Source organism: Mustelus asterias, chromosome 25 (genome assembly GCF_964213995.1).
Source record: "Mustelus asterias chromosome 25, sMusAst1.hap1.1, whole genome shotgun sequence".
Classification (NCBI taxonomy): Eukaryota; Metazoa; Chordata; class Chondrichthyes; order Carcharhiniformes; family Triakidae; genus Mustelus; species Mustelus asterias.
This window is the reverse complement of record NC_135825.1, coordinates 4191215-4214162: the sequence shown is the minus strand read 5'-3', so window position 1 is coordinate 4214162 and position 22948 is coordinate 4191215. Positions and strand designations below refer to the sequence as shown.

The window sequence follows — 22948 nt, the reverse complement described above, 5'->3', positions numbered from 1 at the left end:
ATTTACTGCAGTCACATAGATCCACTGTCTGTCCAGACACACACTCTCCCTGTCCCACTGCACACAAATCCTCAACTACCATCGGACGTTTCGGACACTGAAATTACCCAAGGTCATGAATAGGAAGCAACTGGAAATGTCGCCTAACCACAATTTACACTAATCGGTCAAATGAGTCTGCAAAACCACTCAGCTCATTCCCATAAACAGTCACCACCAACCACAGACAGACAGACACACACACACACACACACACTCACACACACACTCACACACACACACTCACTCACACACACTCACACACACACACTCACACTTAAACTCACAGTCACACACACACTCATACACACACATCCTCACACACACTCACAAACACATCCTCACACACACTCACACACAGACAGACAGACACACTCACACACACATCCTCACACACATTCACACACACATACACTCTCACTCACACACACACTCACATGCACATACTCTCACACATATTCACAATCACACACACATACTCACACATATTCACAATCATACGCACACATATTCACAGACACACACGCACACTCACACACACATCCTCATACACAGGCACACACACACAGACTCACACACAGATACACACTCACTCACACACAGATACACACTCACTCACACACACTCAGACACCCAGACACACACACATATACACACACACACACTCACACACACACACACACACACACAGAGAACATGATTTAAATAAAACTCTTGAAGATATACTCACATCACAGCTGGATGTGCCAGATGTTGCATTTTACCTGCAGCCTGCAGACGTAACACTTCCCATGGCCCTCTGTACCTGCACTCTGTACACGTGGCTCTCTGTACCTGCACTCTGTACACATGGCCCTCTGTACCTGCACTCTGTACACGTGGCCCTCTGTACCTGCACTCTGTACACATGGCTCTCTGTACCTGCACTCTGTACACATGGCCCTCTGTACCTGCACTCTGTACACGTGGCCCTCTGTACCTGCACTCTGTACACATGGCCCTCTGTACCTGCACTCTGTACACGTGGCCCTCTGTACCTGCACTCTGTACACATGGCTCTCTGTACCTGCACTCTGTACACATGGCTCTCTGTACCTGCACTCTGTACACATGGCCCTCTGTACCTAGCAGCCCAGCTACTTTAAAAAATGTTTTATACCTTTCTTGGAGTTACAAAGCCAGTGTGCGGCGTGGACGGGGAAAACCCTTAATCCATCTCCTTGCTCGCTCCAAAAACCCATTCAAATTCAGGTTGAATCCTATTGATTGTCCCCACAAGAGAGACAAACTATATCCAAGCTGACAAGAACAGGCATTACACCGGATCTCCGGGTTGATCCCACACGTAATCTTAGCCAAATGGTCAAGAAGCCAATCTACTCACTGTACCAGAATGCACTGGATCCATAATCTCCAATGGCCACCATTGGCACTCATCACTGCCGCAATCTGGACCCTGCTTGTTCACGGCACGTGGTTTGCGATTCACCTTTGCACCTGATCTACCAGGACCTCAGGGTCCCGGTTGGAAAGTGTGGGGCAGCTGGACCCCATCTCTTCCAGAGCAGCCCCTCTGTGTTACGTTCCTTCAATGAACGTGTAAAATGGGAATGAGCAAATCAGAATACATTGCTCTAATTCACTTTTGTTTGGTGACACAGTGGGTTAACGCTGCTGTCTCACGGCGCCAGGGACCCGGGTACGATTCCTGGTTTGGGTCACAGTCTGTGCGGAGTCCGCACATTCTCCCCGTGTCTGCGTGGGTTTCCTCTGGATGCTCCGGTTTCCTCCCACAGTCCGTAAGACGTGCTGGTTAGGGTGCATTGGCCGTGCTAAATTCTCCCTCAGTGTAACCCGAACAGGCTCCGGAGTGTGGCGACTAGGGGATTTTCACAGTAACTTCATTGCAGTGTTAACGTAAGCCTACTCGTGACAATAAATAAACTTGTTTGCTTACATGAACGAACCATTCACACCATCTCATCTACGAATACCCTTGACAGTGTGTTTGAGAGGAGGCCTCCACACACTCGCTTGGTGCCGTGTACGTTGCGACTGTCACTCCGAGGTGACATGTTGAACTCAACAACAACTGGCAGCCCAACTGGTTTACTCCATCTTATTCAGATTGTTATGTCACCGCACTGTGCGGGGAGCTGGTCACGGCTCCACAGTGTGGGCACATCTGGAATAGGGCAAGTGGATGGGATAATGTGCAAGGCAGTGTTGTTCATTCACTAGCTGATGACTAAATCAACGTGTATTATCGACATCTCATGGCAAGTGGTGGCAACACGACCTCCGTCGCTGTGTCCTGGGAATCCACTCAGTGGTTTAGTTCAGCTCACATTTTGATTGGACAGCAGCGATGACGGTTCTCTCACAGGGAAAGCCCATGGTGGGCCATCTGGTCCGGGGTAATCTCGCAGTTGGACATTTTCAGCTTTGACGCCAACCTGACATCTCTCCCAAGGCCTGGGATGTGCAGCATTTGGGAAGTAATACTCAGATTGACATCTCCGAGGGGGCATTTTTATAGTTGCCCTAACCCACGCCAGGCCTGCTGCCTCTGTCCTCTAGGGTCACTTGTCCATCTCCCCATTACCGAAAATCAGACCAGTGGGCAGCCATTTTTTAAGGTTCACAGAGCCAGGGATTTCAAGCCACACTTGGAATACTGTGTACAATTCTGGTCACCCTATTATAGAAAGGATATTATTAAACTAGAAAGAGTGCAGAAAAGATTTACTAGGATGCTGCCGGGACTTGATGGTTTGAGTTCTAAGGAGAGGCTGGATAGACTGGGACTTTTTTCTCTGGAGCGGAGGAGGCTGAGGGGTGATCTTATAGAGGTCTATAAAATAATGAGGGGCACAGCTCAGCTAGATATTCAATATCTTTTCCCAAAGGTGGGGGAGTCTAAAACTAGAGGGCATAGGTTTAAGGTGAGAGGGGAGAGATACAAAAGTGTCCAGAGGGGCAATTTTTTCACACAGAGGGTGGTGAGTGTCTGGAACAAGCTGCCAGAGGTAGTAGTAGAGGCGGGTACAATTTTGTCTTTTAAAAAGCATTTAGGCAGTTACATGGGTAAGATGGGTATAGAGGGATATGGGCCAAACGTGGGCAATTGGAATTAGCTTAGGCATTTAAAAAAAGGGCGGCATGGACAAGTTGGGTCGAAGGGCCTGTTTCCATGCTGTAAACCTCCATGACTCTATGACTCTCCCCTCTCTGGACGGCTGACACGGGGATGGAAATCTGGACCCTTGTGTCTGACTTCATGGAGGAAGATGCAGAAATCATCCCAGTGATATTGTTGAACCAAGGAACGAGGAACTGAAAAAGATTAATATTAGTAACTGGAGAAATCAATGGGATTGAGAATTGATAAAATCCTCAGGACCTGATGATCTACACCCCAGAATGTTGAAAGAGACACTGTAGGGTCAGTGGATGCATTAGTGGTCACCTTGCAAACTTCTATAGATTCTGGCATTGTTCCCGTGGATTGGAAAGTAGAAAATGTCACCCCACTTTTACAGAAAGGAAGGAAGGAGAAAACAGGGAACGAGAGGCCTGTTAGACTGACATCAGTAGTGGGGAATGCTCGAATCTATTATGCAGAATGTGATAACTGAACACTTCGAAAATAATGGTGAGATTGGGCAGAGTCAGCATGGATTATTAATGGGAAATCATGTTTGACAAATCTGTTAAGGGTTTTTTGAGGATGTAACTTGCGGAACAGATAGGTGAAACCAGTGGATGTGGTATATGTAGATTTTCAGAAGGCTTTTGTCCCACACAAGAGGTTAGTAAACAAAATTAGAACACAGAAAATGGAGGATAATATTCTGGCATGGATTGAGAATTGGTTAATGAGCAGAAGACAAAGATTAGGGGTGACGCAGTGGCACAGTGGTTAGCACTGCTGCCTCACAGCGCCAGGGACCCGGGTTCAATTCCAGCCTTGGGTCATTATCTGCGTGGAGTTTGTACATTCTCCCTGTGTCTGCGTGGGTTTCCTCCGGGTGCTCCAGTTTCCTCCCACAGTCCAAAGATGTGTGGGGTAGGCTGATTGGCCATGATAAATTGCCCCTTAGTGTCAGGGGGATTCGGACTGTAAATATGTGGGGTTATCGGAATAAAGCCTGGGTGGGATTGTGGTCAGTGCAGGCTCGATGGGCCAAATGGCCTCCTTCCGCACTGTAGGGATTCTATGATTCTATGAAATGGATGAGTCTCAGGGGAGCAGACTGTGACCAGTGAGGTATCACAATGATCAGTGCTTGGATCCCAGCTATTCACAATCCATTTGGATGTGGGGATTACTTGTAATATTTCCGAGTTGCTGATGACACAAAACTAGGTGGGAATGTGAGTTGTGAGGAGGATGCAAAGAAGCTTTGAGGGGGATTTAGGCAGACTGAGTAAGTGGGCAGGAACATGGCAGATAGAAAAATGTGTAGTTATCCACTCTGGTAGGAAAATCAGAAATGCAGAGTATTTTTTTAAATGGTGAGAGATTGGGAAATGTTATTGTCCAAAGGAACCTGGGTATCCTTGTTCATGAATCACTAAACGTTAACATAGAGGTGCAAGCAATTAGAAAGGCAAATGGTATGTTGACTTTAATGCAAGAAGATTTGAGTACAGGAATAAAGAGATCTTGCTGCAATTGTACAGAGCCTTGCTAAGGCTGCAGCTGGAGTCTTGGTGCCCTTACCTAAGAAAGAAAAAAGAGGCACATGGCATGCATAGGCAGCTGGGATCAAGTGAATCCCTTGAAGAGTATAGTGGGTGTAGGAGTAGAGTTAAGAGAGAAGTCAGGAGGACAAAAAGGGGACACGAGATTGTTTTGGCAGATAAGGCAAAGGAGAATCCAAAGAGCTTCTACAAATACATAAAGGGCAAAAGAGTAACAAGGGAGAGAGTAGGGCCTCTTAAGGATCAACAAGGTCATCTATGTGCGGATCCACAAGAGATGGGTGAGATCCTAAATGAATATTTCTCATCAGTATTTACTGTTGAGAAAAACATGGATGTTAGGGAACTTGGGGAATTAAATATTTATGTCTTGAGGAGTGTACATATTACAGAGAAGGAGGTGCTGGAAGTCTTAAAGTGCATCAAGGTAGATAAATCTGCGGGACCTGATGAGGTATATCCCAGGATGTTGTGGGAGGCTAGGGAGGAAATTGCGGGTCCCCTAGCCGAGATATTTGAATCATCGATAGTCACGGGTGAGGTGCCTGAAGGTTGGAGAGTGGCAAATGTTGTGGCTTTGTTTAAAAAGGGCTGCAGGGAAAATCCTGGGAACTACAGGCCAGTGAGCCTCACATCTGTGGTGGGTAAATTGTTGGAAGGTATTTTGAGAGACAGGATCTACCGGCATTTAGAGATGCAAGGACTGATTAGGGACAGTCAGCATGGCTTTGTGAGTGGAAAATCATGTCTCACAAATTTGATTGAGTTTTTTGAAGGGGTAACCAAGAAGGTAGATGAGGGCGGTGCCGTTGATATTGTCTACATAGACTTTAGCAAGGCCTTTGACAAGGTACCGCATAGTAGATTGTTGGATAAGGTTTAATCTCACGGGATCCAGGGTGAGGTATCTAAATGGATACAAAATTGGCTTCTTGACAGAAGCCAGAGGGTGGTTGTAGAGAGTTGTTTTTCAAACTGGAGGCCTGTGACCAGCGGTGTGCCTCAGGGATCAGTGCTGGGCCCACTGTTATTTGTCATTTATATTAATGATTTGGATGAGAATATAGGAGGCATGGTTAGTAAGTTTGCAGATGACACTAAGATTGGTGGCATAGTGGACAGTCAACAAAGTTAACTCCAATTGCAACGGGATTTTGATCAGTTGGGCTAGTGGGCTGACGAATGGCAGATGGAGTTTAATTTAGACAAATGTGAGGTGATGCATTTTGGTAGATTGAACTAGGACAGGACTTACTCAGTTAATGGCAGGGCATTGGGGAGAGTTACAGAACAAAGACATCGAGGGGTACATGTTCATAGCTCCTTGAAAGTGGAGTCACAGGTGGACAGATTGGTGAAGAAGGCATTCGGCATGCTTGGTTTCATCGGTCAGAACATTGAATACAGGAGTTGGAATGTCTTTTTGAAGTTGTACAAGACATTGGTAAGGCCACACTTGGAATACTGTGTGCAATTCTGGTCACCCTATTATAGAAAGGATATTATTAAACTAGAAAGAGTACAGAAAAGATTTACTAGGATGCTACCGGGACTTGATGGTTTGAGTTATTAGGAGAGGCTGGATCGACTGGGACTTTTTTCTCTGGAGCGTAGGAGGCTGAGGGGTGAGCTTATAGAGGAATATAAAATAATGAGGGGCACAGATCAGCTAGATAGTCAATATCTTTTCACAAAGGTAGGGGAGTCTAAAACTAGAGGGCATAGGTTTAAGGTGAGAGGGGAGAGATACAAAAGTGTCCAGAGGGGCAATTTTTTCACACAGAGGGTGGTGAGTGTCTGGAACAAGCTGCCAGAGGTAGTAGTAGAGGCGGGTACAATTTTCTGCTTTATAAAGCATTTAGACAGTTACATGGGTAAGATGGGTATAGAGGGATATGGGCCAAATGTGGGCAAATGGGACTAGCTTCAGGGTTTTAAAAAAAAGGGCAGCATGGACAAGTTGGGCCAAAGGGTCTGTTTCCATGCTGTAAACCTTTATGACTCTATGTAATTGTGATAAAATGTACAGATATTCCTGCAGTAGCATTGTTCTAATGCACTGAGCCTGATATCTCCAAATGGGAGCAGGTTCAAGGAGAGGTTACCATGAATATAGGATATTACACAGTGTTCCACTGCACATCGCCCTTTTCCTGTCACATGACCAAGTCTTGTGGTGAAAGCCTGTACACAAGAATACAAATTACTGGCTGAATCGTTAGAATCTACAATCTCCAACAATGGGACATAGGGTCAGGAGTGAGGACTATTGACTCAACTCCATGTATCATTATCAAATAAAAATCTCTCGACTTCCATCATGAAAACTTCATTTGATGATTTCCAGCACCCACAGTCCTCGGGGGAAGATATTCCAGGTTTCTACTACCCTTTGTTCAAAGAGGTGGGGTGGCACTGTGGTTCGCGCTGCTGCCTCACAGCAGCCAGGAATCTGAGTCCAATTCCAGCCTTGGGTATCTGTCTGTGTGGAATCTGCACGTTCTCCCCGTGTCTGCGTGGGTTTCCTCCGGGTGCTCCGGTTTCCTCCCACACTCCAAAGATGTGCAGATAGATGGAATGGTCATGATAAATTGTGCTCCAGTGTCAGGGGGATTAGCAGGGTAAAAACGTGAGGCTATGGGGACAGGGCCTGGGTGGGATTGTTGTTGGTGCAGGCTTAACATAGAATCCCTAAAGTGCAGAAGAAGGCCTTTCTGCCCATCGAGTCTGTACCGACCACAATCCCACCCAGGCCCTATTCCCATAACCCCACATATTTGCCCTATTAATCCCCCTGACACTAAGGGGCAATTTAGCATGGTCAATCCACCTAACCTGCACATCTTTGGACACTAAGGGGCAATTTAGCGTGGCCAATCCATCTAACCCGCACATCTTTGGACTGTGGGAGGAAACCGGAGCATTCGGAGGAAACCCACGCAGACACGGGAAGAAGGTGCAGACTCCACACAGACAGCGACCCGAGGCTGGAATTGAACCCGGGTCCCTGGTGTTGCAAGGCAGCAGTGCTAACCACTGTGCCACCGTGCAGCCCCACTGTGCCACCCGTGTCACTTGATGGGCCGAATGGCCTCCTTCTGTACTGTAGGGATTCTATGATTCGAGGTGCTTCTTCACCTAAGACACCACGCTGTGGAAAGGTAACCATATGGTAGTTGAGGGAAAATGTCACGGAAGGAGCATTTACAAATACATAAAGGGCAAAAGAGTAACAAGGGAGAGAGTAGGGCCTCTTAAGGATCAACAAGGTCATCTAAGTGCGGATCCACAAGAGATGGGTGAGATCCTAAATGAATATTTCCCATCAGTATTTTCTGTTGAGAAAAGCATGGATGTTAGGGAACTTGGGGAATTAAATATTGATGTCTTGAGGAGTGTACATATTACAGAGAAGGAGGTGCTGGAAGTCTTAAAGTGCATCAAGGTAGATAAATCTGCGGGACCTGATGAGGTATATCCCAGGATGTTGTGGGAGGCTAGGGAGGAAATTGCGGGTCCCCTAGCTGAGATATTTGAATCATCGATAGTCACGGGTGAGGTGCCTGAAGATTGGAGAGTGGCAAATGTTGTGGCTTTGTTTAAAAAGGGCTGCTGGGAAAAGCCTGGGAACTACAGGCCAGTGAGCCTCACATCTGTGGTGGGTAAATTGTTGGAAGGTATTTTGAGAGACAGGCATTTAGAGATGCAAGGACTGATTAGGGACAGTCAGCATGGCTTTGTGAGTGGAAAATCTTGTCCCTCAAATTTGATTGAGTTTTTTGAAGGGGTAACCAAGAAGGTAGATGAGGGCAGTGCAGTCGATGTTGTCTACATGGACTTTAGCAAGGCCTTTGACAAGGTACCGCATGATAGGTTATTGCATAAAGTTAAATCTCACGGGATCCAGGGTGAGGTATCGAAATAGATACAAACTTGGCTTCTTGACAGAATGTGGAGATGCCGGCGTTCGACTGGGGTGGGCACAGTAAGAAGTCTCACAACACCAGGTTAAAGTCCAACAGGTTTATTTGGTAGCAAATACCATAAGCTTTCGGAGCAGAAGAAGCTGTGCTCCGAAAGCTTATGGTATTTGCTACCAAATAAACCTGTTGGACTTTAACCTGATGTTGTGAGACTTCTTACTGTGTTCTTGACAGAAGCCAGAGGGTGGTTGTAGAGAGTTGTTTTTCAAACTGGAGGCTTGTGACCAGCGGTGTGCCTCAGGGATCGGTGCTGGGCCCGCTGGTATTTGTCATTTATATTAATGATTTGGATGAGAATATAGGAGGCATGGTTAGTAAGTTTGCAGATGACACCAAGATTGGTGGCATGGTGGACAGTGAGGAAGGTTATCTCCAATTGCAGCGGGATCTTGATCAATTGGGCCAGTGGGCTGACGAATGGCAGATGGAGTTTAATTTAGACAAATGCGAGGTAATGCATTTTGGTAGATTGAACCAGGGCAGGACTTACTCAGTTAATGCTAGGGCGTTGGGGAGAGTTACAGAACAAAGAGATTTAGGGGTACATGTTCAAAGGTCCTTAAAAGTGGAGTCACAGGTGGACAGAGTGGTGAAGAAGGCAATCAGCATGCTTGGTTTCATCGGTCAGAACATTGAATACAGGAGTTGGGACGTCTTGTTGAAGTTGTACAAGACATTGGTAAGGCCACACTTGGAATACTGTGTACAGTTCTGGTCATCCTATTATAGAAAGGATATTATTAAACTAGAAAGAGTGCAGAAAAGATTTACTAGGATGCTACTGGGACTTGATGGATTGAGTTATAAGTAGAGGCTGAATAGACTGGGACTTTTTTCTCTGGAGCGTAGGAGGCTGAGGGATGACCTTATAGAAGTCTATAAAATAATGAGGGGCACAGATCAGCCAGATAGTCAATATCTTTTCACAAAGGTAGGGGAGTCTAAAACTAGAGGGCATAGGTTTAAGGTGAGAGGGGAGAGATACAAAAGTGTCCAGAGGGGCAATTCTTTCACACAGAGGGTGGTAGTGTCTGGAACAAGCTGCCAGAGGTAGTAGTAGAGGCGGGTGCAATTTTCTGCTTTAAAAAGCATTTAGATAGTTACATGGGTACGATGGGTATAGAGGGATATGGGCCAAATGCGGGCAATTGGGATTAGCTGAGGGTTTTTTTTAAAAAAAGGGCGGCATGGACAAGTAGGGCCGAAGGGCCTGTTTCCATGCTGTAAACCTCTATGACTCTATGACTCTCCCCTCTCTGGACGGCTGACACGGGGATGGAAATCTGGACCCTTGTGTCTGACTTCATGGAGGAAGATGCAGAAATCATCCCAGTGATATTGTTGAACCAAGGAATGAGGAACTGAAAAAGATTAATATTAGTAACTGGAGAAATCAATGGGATTGCGAATTGATAAACCCTCGGGACCTGATGATCTACACCCCAGAATGTTGAAAGAGACGCTGGTCGAAGGGCCTGTTTCCATGTTGTAAACCTCTATGACTCTATGGCTCTAAGAGGAGCGATGGAATGGCCTACGGCTAAGGAAATAAATCGAGGATATTTACTACCATGTGAGGAAGATGAGAGCTGATCACCTTACACCAAAACGTAAGGCGAGATCTCCTGTAGCTTTTGCACTATTGTGTATGTTGTCTGAGTCTGGACTCCAGCAGCTCAGACACTCATTACTGGCATGTGGAATAACCTGGCAGACTTCATTTCAATCAGTCCATTACTGAGACCCCTTTGATCTCCGACCAATCCGACCCTACCCTCTCTCACTTACCACCACAAAATAAAACTCATCAGAATTAAAGGGATCTAATGGAAACTATAAATATTTTGCTGATTTTTCACTACGAAATGAAAATTATGTGTACTTTTTAAAAAAGCCATTATACATACATTATTAATTTATATTGAAAACGTATGGACATTTTCATATCATATACATTAACACTATAAAAGAACCCATTTATTTGAAATCTTCTAATGTGTTATAAAAACTGGACAATAATCTTGTATGGGACTAATGCCTATCTTGGTAGTGATGTGTTACACTTCACTCAGGGGGTCCGAGTTGCAGTAGGAACATGAACCGTTGTAGTCTGGAGCTGTGGACAGTGATGGCGGAGGCTCCAATTTTCTTCCCATCACATGGCTGACCAGGAATTTCTCGTGCCATTGGCGTGTTGGAAGGACTTGCAGGTTGACACTCCATCTGTTTGGCCGCGTTATGACTGCACCTTCATAGAAACATCGAAGATAGGAGCAGGAGGAGGCCATTTGGCCCTTCGAGCCTGCTCCGCCATTCATTATGATCATGGCTGATCATCCAACTCAATAGCCTAATCCTGCTTTTTCCCCATAACCTTTGATCCCTTCCGTGGCCATCAAGTCCTGGGATGGGACTTGAACCTGGAGCTTCTGGCTCAGAGGCAGGGACACACAAACCTGCTGCGCCACAAGGACTCAATTATTAGAGTCATAGAATCCCTACAGTGCAGAAGGAGGCCATTCATCCTATCGAGTCTGCATCGACCACAATCCCACCCGGCCCCTATTCCCGTAGCCCCATGTATTTACCCTGCTTGTCCCCCTGACACTAAGTAGCAATTTAGCGTGGCCAGTCAACCTGACCCACACATCTTTGGAGCGTAGGAGGAAACCGGAGCAACTGGAGGAAACCCACGCAGACATGGGGAGAACATGCAAACTCCACATAGACAGTGACCCGAGGCCGGAATCGAACCCGGGTCCCTGGCGCTGTGAGGCAACAGTGCTAACCACTGTGCCACCGTGCAATAATTAATATTATTGATATTAAGCAAACAAAGTCAGCAGTTACATAAATCTTTCTTATAAAACTTCCATCTAGAAGGATAAGGACAGCAGATACATGGGAACACTGCCACCTGCAAGATCCCCTCCAAGCTGCTCACTGTCCTGACTTGGAAATATATCGCCGTTACTTCGCAATCGCTGGGTCAAAATCCTGGAATTCCCTCCCTAACGGCATTGTGGGTCAACCCACAGCACATGGACTGCAGCGATTCTAGAAGGCAGCTCACCACCACCTTCTCAAGGGCAACTAGGGAATGGGCAATAAATGCTGGCCTAGCCAGCGACGCCAATGTCCCACGAATGAATAAAAAAAACACATTGTTATTGCTTATGAGCACTTGTGCTGCACCGGCGATGGAGAGGTGGGGGGTGGGGTTGGGGGCGGTGGGGTAGGGCGGGGGGGGGGGGGGGTGGGGGGGGGGGCAAATGAGGGTTCTGGCCTCTTCTCTCATACGGCCATGATGTTGCCCATCAGTGACATGTATTTTGGACCAGTCCGCAGACTACCTGGGGGTTCCTTGCGGAACACACTTTGAGAAGCACCTGTCTAATTCAACTCCTTGTACTTGTTCAGTGCCTTTGATATGACAAAACATCCCGAGGTACTTCAATGAAGTCTTATCAGACAAAGTTTGACATTGAACCACATAATCAGATATCACAACAAAGGACTGGTCAGAGATAACATTCAATGAGTTCTTTCAGGAAAGAGAGGGAAGGGAGAGAGGGTGGAGAGGTTCCTGGAGGGGATTACAGAGCTGAAGACCTGGTGCCCGAATGCATTGCCGCCAATGATGGAACAATGAGAATAGAGGATGTGCAAGAGGCCAAATTAAAGAAGTTGTAGTTTGCGGGACTGGAGGCGGTTACAGAGAACGAAACAGATATGAGAAATGTACTGTCGCGCGGAGTCTTTCAGAGAGGAGGTGCAAAGTTTAAGCTTCTGCAGAGAGAACAAGTGTGAAGATTAAATGAACGATAGTGATACTTGTCACTTGACTCTTTCACAAGGCCAGAGAGCATGGGGCGCTGAGTGAACATTCACCAGCTGCTTCTGGGATTAGAGCTAAACAATCAAAGGCCTTCTTATTGTTCTTAATTTGATGCACTTCCTGCTTTTGTACTGAGCCTAATAGCTAAGTTTCAAATCCGGGCCTGCTGAGTTACTTGACTTCAGTTAAAGCAGCAATAAACTCACTGCAGTTAAAGGCCTCCAGGCGCTAAACTCAAAGAGTTTCCACTCTGTTGATAATTGGCATGTTGCAGTGCGTGTGACTGCGAATGTCGTGGAAGGACAGATTGGGGTTCAGCTGTGATGCTCCCCATGGTTGAATATGCAGTTGACACTCACTAAGCCCTGTGCAGAAAGATTAGGGAAACTTAGTAATGTCCTGCTGGGCAGTTTGGTCCCCATGTGAGATATTCCACAGAGAGAGGCAGTGCCTTCCGGAGAGGGTGAGATAAAAGCACAGTAAGATATTGGGAGCTCAGCACAATGCCCAAACACTCCTGTCGCATCAAAACCTACTTTGGAAATGTAGGCGGGAATTCTCCGACCTTGTCCAAGTTCTCTGTCCTCGCTGGCAGCGGTAGCGGGGAGTACGAGACAGGAGAACTCCAGCTGTAGTGCAATCATTGTTGCTTTGCTAATTTAATCTTGGGATGTGGCAAGTGTGCCATTTATTGGTCATCTTTAGGCGCCCTTCAGAAAACGGTGGGGAGCTGCCATAATGAATTGCTTCAACCTGCCATGAAGGTTGCAACCTTTACCCAGCAATAATGGAATGGCCATTATATTTCCAACTTGGGATGGTGTGTGACTTGAATGGGGGACTTGAGGTGGTGGCATTCCCGTGCCCTTGTCATCCTGTCTGGGTGAAGGTACAGGTTACACTGGCTCCCAGTTCAACAAACCCTCATTTTTCAAACCTCTCCCTGATCTCGCTCGTCCCCATCTCTGTGACCTCCTCCCCGTCCTGCAAACCTCAGAGATATCCAACTTGCTCCGTCACTGGGGGGCTTGCCTTTAGCTGCCTAAGTCTCAAGCTCTGGAATTCCCTGCCTGAGCCTCTCTCTTTCTCCTTTAAGGAGCTACTTCCTTGACTAAATTTTTAATCACATGTCCTAACATCTCCTTCTGTGGTTTATTCTCAGTTTCTGTCTGATGGCCCGCATGAAGTGTGATTTAATACATTTAAGTTGCTAAATAAATGCAAGTTGTTGTTACCTAGCTTGCACCAGGCAGACGGGCAGTGGGGCGAGGTGGCTATGACAAGAGCTTTACTTTAGAATAGATCAGCTTCCTTTAGCGAAATGGGGAGAGTCAAAAATAAAAAAGAGAAATGAGAACTGTTTGAGATTCCTGCATGTGGCAGAGGAATGTGGACACTGACTATTTTACTGGTTCCTCTTTAATAATTCCCAGAAAACCAGCTGATCAACAAAAACAATTCAGAATTGTAAATGACGCAATTTCATTGAAGGGGAAGCAATGGCCTCGTGGTATTATCGCTAGGTTATTAATCCAGAAACTCAACTAATGTTCTGAGGACCCGGGTTCGAATCCCGCCACGGCAGATGGTGGAATTTGAATTCAATAAAAAGAATCTGGAATTAAGAATCCGCTGATGACCATGAAACCATTGTCGGAAAACCCGTCTGGTTCACTAATGTCCTTTAAGGAAGGAAATCTGCTGTCCTTACCCGATCTGGCCTACATGTGACTCCAGACCAACAGCAATGTGGTTGACTCTCAACTGGCCTTGGGCAACTAGGGATGGGCAATAAATGCTGGCCAGCCAGCGACGCCCACATGTCCCACAAATGAATTTTTAAAATTCCCAAACATCAGTGTCTGTCACAACGTCAGTGTCCCACGGGCAGGAATCACAGAACAATCTTTAATTCACAATTTGCACTTGTTTGGAAAAAAACATAAACACTGATTGCAGCTGGGATTCTCCGATCTCGATCACCCTGTCCCTGCTGCCAGCGGGATCGGAAAATCCCAGCCACGGGCGAGGTCGGAGAATTCGACCACAATCTCTGATTATATAAAGCATTGAAAGGGGCGGCACAGTGGCACAGTGGTTAGCACTGTTGCCTCACAGCGCCAGGGACCCGGGTTCGATTCCCAGCTTGGGTAACTGTCCGTGCGGAGTTTGCACATTCTCCCCGTGTCTGCGTGGGTTTCCTCCGGTTGCTCCAATTTCCTCCCACAGTTCAAAGATGCGCAGGTTAGGTAGATTGGCCATGCTAAAATTGCCCCTTAGTGTCAGGGACACTAGTTAGGGTAAATGCATGGGGTTATGGGGATAGGGGCCTGGGTGGGATTGTGGCCGGTGCAGACTCGATGGGCTGAATGGACCTGGGTTCGATTCCCGGCTTGGGTCACTGTCCGTGTGGAGTTTGCACATTTTCCCCATGTCTGCGTGGGTTTCCTCCGGGTGCCCTGGTTTCCTCCCACTGTCCGAAAGCCGTGCTGGTTAGGGTGCATTGGGTGATGCTAAATTGACCCTCAGTGTCCCAGAACAGGCGGCGGAGTGTGGCGACTAGGGGATTTTCACAGTAACATTGCAGTGTTAATGTAAGCCTACTTGTGACGGATAAATAAACTTTAGTTTGCTTTGCTTTCTGCACTATAGGATTCTATGATTTATATTATTTCAGAGCCTGAGGACTGAAAAAAGCAACATGAACCATCTCAGCGACAATGTGCTGTCTTCCTGCGTGGTCCAGATCCACTGGCCTAGGGATAATGGTTGTGGAGATGCTGTGCTTCATTTCACCAACACTGGGTTAGGGAGGGGTAAAGGAGAGCTGTAATGCTCCTCCCTCTCCTCATCGATTGCCTATCCATCTTTTTCCCTTACCTGTCCTTTATGTTCTTTCACACTCCCTCCGTTACTTTCATTCCTCCGGGTTCAGCTACCCTCTCCCAAACCACTCCATTTGGCCCCTCCATCTTACCACATGCAACTCCCTCCCCTCCTGCCTCCATCCTCCTATTCTCTCCACCCTCCTCCTCTCCCTCCTTCTCCTCCATTCCTCACGTCTATTTTCAGCTCCCCTCGCTTGGTCCCTCCTCCGCTGGCAGAGAGGACAGGGAATTGGGCGCTCAGTCAAATCTCCGTTCACTGCAGCGGGACTGGAGACTCCCACTGGTGCCATGATTGATGAAGACAAGTGTCCCATATGCCTTCTTAATTAGCCTATTAACCTGTCCTGCCACCTCCAGGGATCTGTGGACAAGTATTCCAAGATCCCTCTGTTCCTCTGATCTTCCTAGTGTCTTTTAATTCATTGGGTTCTCTCTTGTCTTGTCATTCCTTTCAAAGTGCATCTCATCTATTTCCCTTTTGTACAAATCCTCCCTCAACCCCAAACTCCTGGTCTATTCTTTCAATCCATCCCCTTGACATTCAATGGCATTGCCATCACTGAATCCCTCACCACCAACATTGAGGGGTTACCATTGACCAGAAACTGAACTGGACTAGCCATATAAAGACTGTGGCTATAAGACCTGTAAGAAGTTTAACAACACCAGGTTAAAGTCCAACAGGTTTATTTGGTAGCAAAAGCCCAAATAAACCTGTTGGACTTTAACCCGGTGTTGTTAAACTTCTTACTGTGTTTACCCCAGTCCAACGCCGGCATCTCATGGCTATAAGGACTGGTCAGAGGCTGGGAATTCTGAGGCAAATAACTACCTCCTGACACCCCAAACCTGTCCACCATCTACAAGGCATGAGTCAGGAGTGTGATGGAATACATTTTGATTTGATTTTTTATTGTCACATGCATTAGTGAAAAGTATTGTTTCTTGCGCGCTATACAGACAAAACATAACCGTTCATAGAGAAGGAATTGAAAGAGTGCAGAATATAGAGTTACAGTCATAGCTAGGGTGTAGAGAAAGATCAACTTAATGCAAGGTAGGTCCATTCAAAAGAGTGATGGCAGCAGGGAAGAAGCTGTTCTTGAGTCGGTTGGTACCTGACCTCAGACTTTTGTATCTTTTTCCCAATGGAATAAGGTGGAAGAGAGAATGTCCGGGGTGCGTGAGGTCCTTAATTATGCTGGCTGCTTTGCCGAGGCAGCGGGAAGTGTAGACAGAGTCAATGGATGGGAGGCTGGTTTGCGTGATGGATTGGGCTTAATTCATGATCTTTTGTAGTTTTTTGCGGTTTTGGGCAGAGCAGGAGCCATACCAAGCTGTGATACAACCAGAAAGATCTCCACTTGCCTAGATGAGTGCAGTTCCAACAACACTCAAGAAGCTCGACACTATTCAGAATATATTGGCCATTCCTTCACTGTCGCTGGGTCAAAGTCCTGGAACTCCCTCCCTAACAGCACTGAGGGTGTACCTATGCCACAGGGATTGCAGCGATGAATGCATTATTAACTCCTCCTACTTGGGATATAGCGTTAAATTCTGGTTGCTGCACTACCAGAAGGATGTGGAGGCTTTGGAGAGGGTATAGAAAAGATTTACCAGGATGTTACCTGGTATGGAGGGCATTAGCTATGAGGAGAGGTTGGAGAAACTTGGTTTGTTCTCACTGGAACAACGGAGGTTGAGGGGCGACCTGATAGAAGTCTACAGATTATGAGGGGCATGGACAGAGTGGATAGTCAGAAGCTTTTTTCCAAGGTGGAAGAGTCAATTACTAGGGGGCACAGGTTTAAATGCGAGGGACAAGGTTTAAAGGAGATGTATGAGGCAAGTGTTTTACACAGAGTAGTGGGTGCCTGGAACTCGCTGCCAGGGGAGGTAGTGGAAGCAGATACGTTAGTGACTTTTAAGGGGCGGCTGGACAAATACATGAATAGGATGGGAATAGAGGGATATGGTCCCCGGAAGGGTAGGGGGTTTTAGTTCAGTTGGGCAGCATGGTCGGTGCAGGCTTGGAGGGCCGAAGGGCCTGTTCCTGTGCTGTAATTTTCTTTGTTCTTTGTTCCTCAAGGGCAATTAGGGATGGGAATAAATGCAGGCATTGCCAGCGAAACCCTTATCCCAATGAACCAATAAATTAAAAAGCCTCCCCACTTTGACATCTCTCCACAGCCCCTTTCCCTATCTGTGCCCCACCCCTCATTCCCATTTCCTTGCAACGCATCCATTTCCTCATCCCCTGGGCCCAGGCAGAGCAACTATCGATTCATATCACCACAACCACCCCCTCCTCCCCAACCCCCTTCCCCCAAATCACCCCCTCAGTTTCCCCACCTAATCTCTTCCGACTTCCATATCTCAATGCTCTCCTCCAACCCATTGGCCGGAATTCTCCGACCAATGGGTTGGAGGAGAGGGCGGCACGGTAGCACAGTGGTTAGCACTGCTGCTTCACAGCTCCAGGGTCCCGGGTTCGATTTCCGGCTCGGGTCGCTGTCTGTGTGGAGTTTGCAAATTCTCCTCGTGTCTGCGTGGGTTTCCTCCGGGTGCTCTGGTTTCCTCCCACAGTCCAAAGATGTGCGGGTTAGGTTGATTGGCCAGGTTAAAAATTGCCCCTGAGAGTACTGTGATGCGTGGGTTAGTGGGATTAGCGGGTAAATATGTGGGGGTGGGGCCTGGGTGGGATTGTGGTCGGTGCAGACTCGATGGGCCGAATGGCCTCCTTCTGCACTGTAGGGTTTCTATGATTCTATGACCTCGCCTGCCGCTGGATTCTCCAGTCCCGCTGCAGTGATCTCCGGTCCCGCTGCGAGTTGAGTGCCAAATTCTCCATTCTCGCTGGCAGTGGGGCGCGTGAGACCGGAGAATTCCAAGCATCGGATCAGACCCAATAGGTGTTTAGTCAGTTTGGATCCCAGGGCCGGAATTCTCCGACCTCGCCTGCTGCTGGAATTTTCCAGTCCCACTGCAGTGAACAGAGTTTTGGCTGAGCGCCAAATTCTCGGTCTTCGCTGGCAGCGACGGCGGGGCGCGCGAGACCGGAGAATTCTCCTAAGCTGCGCTCCCCACAAATCCCCTCCCCCAGCTGCTCCTTCACCCCACCACGCCTCACCCCTCCCACTGACATTCTCCCAACACTTCCCCCTTTCCCACATTTCCCCTATTCTCTAAAATTCCTCCACATTCTCTCAAATGTCCAGCCCCACACCCCAGGGCATCCCCCCTCCCCTCTCCCTGGGGGCGGGATGGAGGCGGGCACAGGGAAGGTGGGGTTAGTGGTTCCCACGCCCTTCCAGCAAAATGGGGCGGGGCGGGGATTGCGCCGCAGCGCCGGCCGGGCGGGCGGAGGGAAGGAGGGAGGATGATCAGCCGGGTGAAGGCGGCGGTCGCTCAGCTGGTGGGGGGCACGGCTTCCAGCTCCGGCGCCGGGAGCTGCCCGGACTCCGGCCCCAGATTTCCGTACTCGCGGCCGGTCTTCCTGCAGCTGAGTCCGGAGGAGAGCGAGCGAGCGGCGGATCACAGCGGCAGACCCATCCTGGTGCCAGCGCTGGGCAGCCGCAGCCGATTGGCACTGCCCTGGCACACTGGATACGCCGAGTGAGTATAGAGCAAGAGTCAGGAAACTTAGAGAGAGACTGAACTGTCTTCAATGAACTTCCAGGGGAAACATTGCAGAGAGAGAGAGAGAGAGCAGCAAGTATCCTCCCAAAATTAAAGCAATGTCTTCATTAGAGAGGCTGGGTACTCCTTTAGAGTAGAGAAAGTTAAAGGGCACCATCTCACCGGCCATTCACGCCACGCTCTCGCCGCAGCGAGCTCGGAGAACTTGGCGCTCAGCCAGAGCCCAGTTCGCCACGGTGGGATGGGAAAATCCTGCTGGCGTCAACGGTGATAAGATTCCAAGGGATGATTGAATCAGAGTGCGGTATTCGCTCCCCACCCCTGGGCGGCACGGTGGTTAGCACTGCTGCCTCACAGCGCCAGGGACCCGGGTTCGATTCCCGGCCTCGGGTCACTGTCTGTGTGGAGTTTGCATGCTCTCCCCGTGTCTGCATGGGTTTCCTCCGGGTGTTCCAGTTTCCTCCCACGGTCCAAAGATGTACCCGTTAGGTGGATTGGCCACACCAAATTGCCCCTTAGTGTCAGGGGGACTAGCTAGGGTAAATGTATGGGGTTATGGAGCTAGGGCCTGGGTGGGATTGTGATCGGTGCAGACTCGATGGGCCGAGTGGCCTCCTTCTGCACTGTAGGGATTCTATGATTCTATATATAAACCACCTGAATCCTTTGATTAGATTATGATCCATCTCTGTGTTGTTCCTTTATTCTCTAATCATTGCATGTAGAGTCAACCCCTCTTAGTTGAAATCTACCTGATTTGTATTATCCATTAGGGTGCCACGGTGCACAGTGGTTAGCACGGCTGCCTCCGTTCAATTCCAGCCTCGGGTGGCTGTGTGGAGTTTGGAAATTCTCTGATTTGATTTGATTTGATTTGATTTATTTGATTTATTATTGTCACATGTATTAACATACAGTGAAAAGTATTGTTTCTTGCGCACTATACAGACAAAGCATACCGTTCATAGAGAAGGAAAGGAGAGAGTGCAGAATGTAGTGTTACAGTCATAGCTAGGGTGTAGAGAAAGCTCAACTTAATGCAAGGTAAGTCCATTCAAAAGTCTGACAGCAGCAGGGAAGAAGCTGTTCTTGAGTCAGTTGGTACGTGACCTCAGACTTTTGTATCCTTTTCCTGATAGAAGAAGGTGGAAGAGAGAATGTCCGGGGTGCATGGGGTCCTTAATTATGCTGGCTGCTTTGCCGAGGCAGCGGGAAGTGTAGACAGAGTCAATGGATGGGAGGCTGGTTTGCGTGATGGATTGGGCTACATTCACGGCCTTTTATAGTTCCTTGCGGTCTTGGGCAGAGCAGGAGCCCATACCAAGCTGTGATACAACCAGAAAGAATGCTTTCTATGGTACATCTGTAAAAGTTGATGAGATTCGTAGCTGACATGCCAAATTTCCTTAGTCTTCTGAGAAATGTCCAGCCCAAAAAGATTCAGAACAACTTTCAAAAGGAAATTGGATAAATGTTGGGAGGAGGGAGCATTTGCAGAGTTACGGGCAAGGAAGAGGTAGTGGGATTAATTGATGGTTCTTTCAGAGGGCTAACATACACACAAAGGGCCAAATGGCCTCCTTCTGTGTTATTTCATTCTATGAGGAAAACTAGCTAGCTGACGTCATTTGGTTTAGCCATTTTTTCTCAGTATTTTATGTGGAGTTTAGTTCTTTAAAGAAAATGAAACTATGTGTGTGTGTTTGTGTGTTTACCAGAACAATACCCGGGATTAAAGGGATAATAAGGACACATTTTCTAAGCTTTGTTTGTTTTCCCGGCGTATAGAAGACTGTGTGGGGGGGGGGGGGGGGGGGGGGGCGGGAGGTGTGTGTGTGTGTTCTGATTGAGGTGTTTAGAATGTGTAGATAGATGGAAATTACTCTCTCTGGTGTGGGTAGTTGAGAACAAGGATGGGTCAACTTTACAACATGGCTGTTCATGAAATAAAGCAAATTTCTCCGTTTATAGTGACCTTGGGACACCCCAAAGCATTTTACAACCAAATTAAGTACTTTTCAAATGTAGCCATTGTTATAATGAAGGAAACGTGGCCGCCACTTTGTGCACAGCACGATTCCACAAACAGCAGTATGATATTGACCCAAGGATTTCTTGAAGTGATGTCGATTGGAGGGTAGATTTTTAGCCAGGAGATTGGGAGACCTCCCACTTCCCTTCAAAGCAGTGGGTGGAATCTTCCATTCATTTGTCAGAGTGTCAGCTGCACACGGACAACCGACGGGTATCCCTGCAGTGGCACAGCCGGGTTTTCTCTCCCGATTCTCTGGCACTCAGTGCAACAGAGATTCTGGGGGCATGCTTTGTGTCAACACTCTGGTGGTGGCACCATCTTTAAAGGGTGCCCCGATCTGCATTGGAGAGAAACGCCCCCCCTCCAAACTCCCACAAACAGGTTGGCACTACCAGGGCATGTCCCTCTCCCCGCTGGAGGCTATACTTACCTTTGCGCCCCCGGCAGATTTGCTGTGACAGCTTCCCGTTTTACAATAGCTCTTATAAACCTCGCCGACGCAATGTTACATTGGCGACAGGGGATTTCCCTACCTGCGGGGGGGTTCATATTTCGGGAAGCCCTTTAAATACATTTAAAGGGTTAAAAAGTGAAAAGTATTGTTACTTGCGCGCTGTACAGACAAAACATACCATTCAGAGTACACAGGGGAGATGGAAATGAGAGAGTGCAGAATGTAGTGTTACAGTCATAGCCAGGGTACAGAGAAAGATCAACTTAGTGCGAGGTAGGTCCATTCAAAAGTCTGATGGCAGCAGGGAAGAAGCTGTTCTTAAGTCGGTTGGAACGTGACCTCAGACTTTTGTATCTTTTTCCCGACGGAAGAAAGTGGAAGAGAATATGTCTGGAGTGCGTGAGGTCCTTAATTATGCTGGCTGCTTTTCCAGAGGCAGTGGGAAGTGTAGATGGAGTCAATGGATGGGAGGCTGGTTTGCGTAATGGATTGGGCTACATTCACAAACCTTTGTAGTTCCTTGCAGTCTTGGGCAGAGCAGGAGCCATACCAAGCTATGATACAACCAGAAAGAATGCTTTCTATGGTGCATCTGTAAAAGTTGGCGCGAGTCGTAGCTGACATGCCAAATTTTCTTAGCATCCTGAGAAAATAGAGGTGTCGGTGGGCTCTCTTAACTTGAGCTTTTAGCATTGGTGGGCTTTCTTAACTCTAGCTTTTATTTCCACGTGGTATTTAAATGAAGCTGGGGTGATGGAGGCAGGTCTAGCCAGATGGAATTCATGTTTCTGAGCTGCACTGAGGTTGAGAAGGGGCAGGGCAGGAGATGAGATAATGGATGTTGATTTTAATCTTGAATTTTTAATGAGCTGTGGAGTGTGGGAGGAAGGAACGTTAATGGAATGTTTGACAAACTGGTTCTTGGAGAGACAGGGCATAAGAATCCATTTCCATTGCTTGATTGATTGAGGTAATTGAGGCATTTTCAAAAGCCAAGTCTTTGTGCCAAACCCTTTCTCAACGTGCACGGCGGAAGAAAATCTGGGCAAGTGCAATGTCGGACCTGGGGTTTGTTGTGTTGAACTGGATTTATAACATTTCTCTAATTCCACTGAGCAAATGAGGAAGGACAAGATTCTGGGGCAGAGCATATCGAGTAGAATTTCAGAAGGACATGGAGCAATTTCTGTTGCAAAACATGAAATACTGGAATCCATGAAGGAAGTGGCAACAGAACGCTTAAAAACAGCGTAATGATTAGGCAGAGACATGGAAATAGTTTGACAAATCCATTTGAGGTTTTGAGAATGTTACCAGCAAGGTGGATAAAAGGGAACCAATGGGTGTGGTACATTTGAAATT

General features: G+C 47.5%; 1 protein-coding gene across 2 annotated transcripts in view; it reads left to right on the top strand.

The window, feature by feature from the left end:
• Nucleotides 1-18826: 18826 nt before the first annotated feature.
• Nucleotides 18827-22948, top strand: part of LOC144479222 (protein phosphatase 1H-like) — a 43301-nt gene continuing 39179 nt past the window's right edge. For both annotated transcript variants that reach the window (XM_078197885.1, XM_078197884.1), the window contains exon 1: nucleotides 18827-19073. In XM_078197885.1, coding sequence (XP_078054011.1) covers nucleotides 18838-19073 — 236 coding nt within the window. In that variant the 5' untranslated portion in view covers nucleotides 18827-18837. The remainder of the gene's footprint in view (nucleotides 19074-22948) is intronic.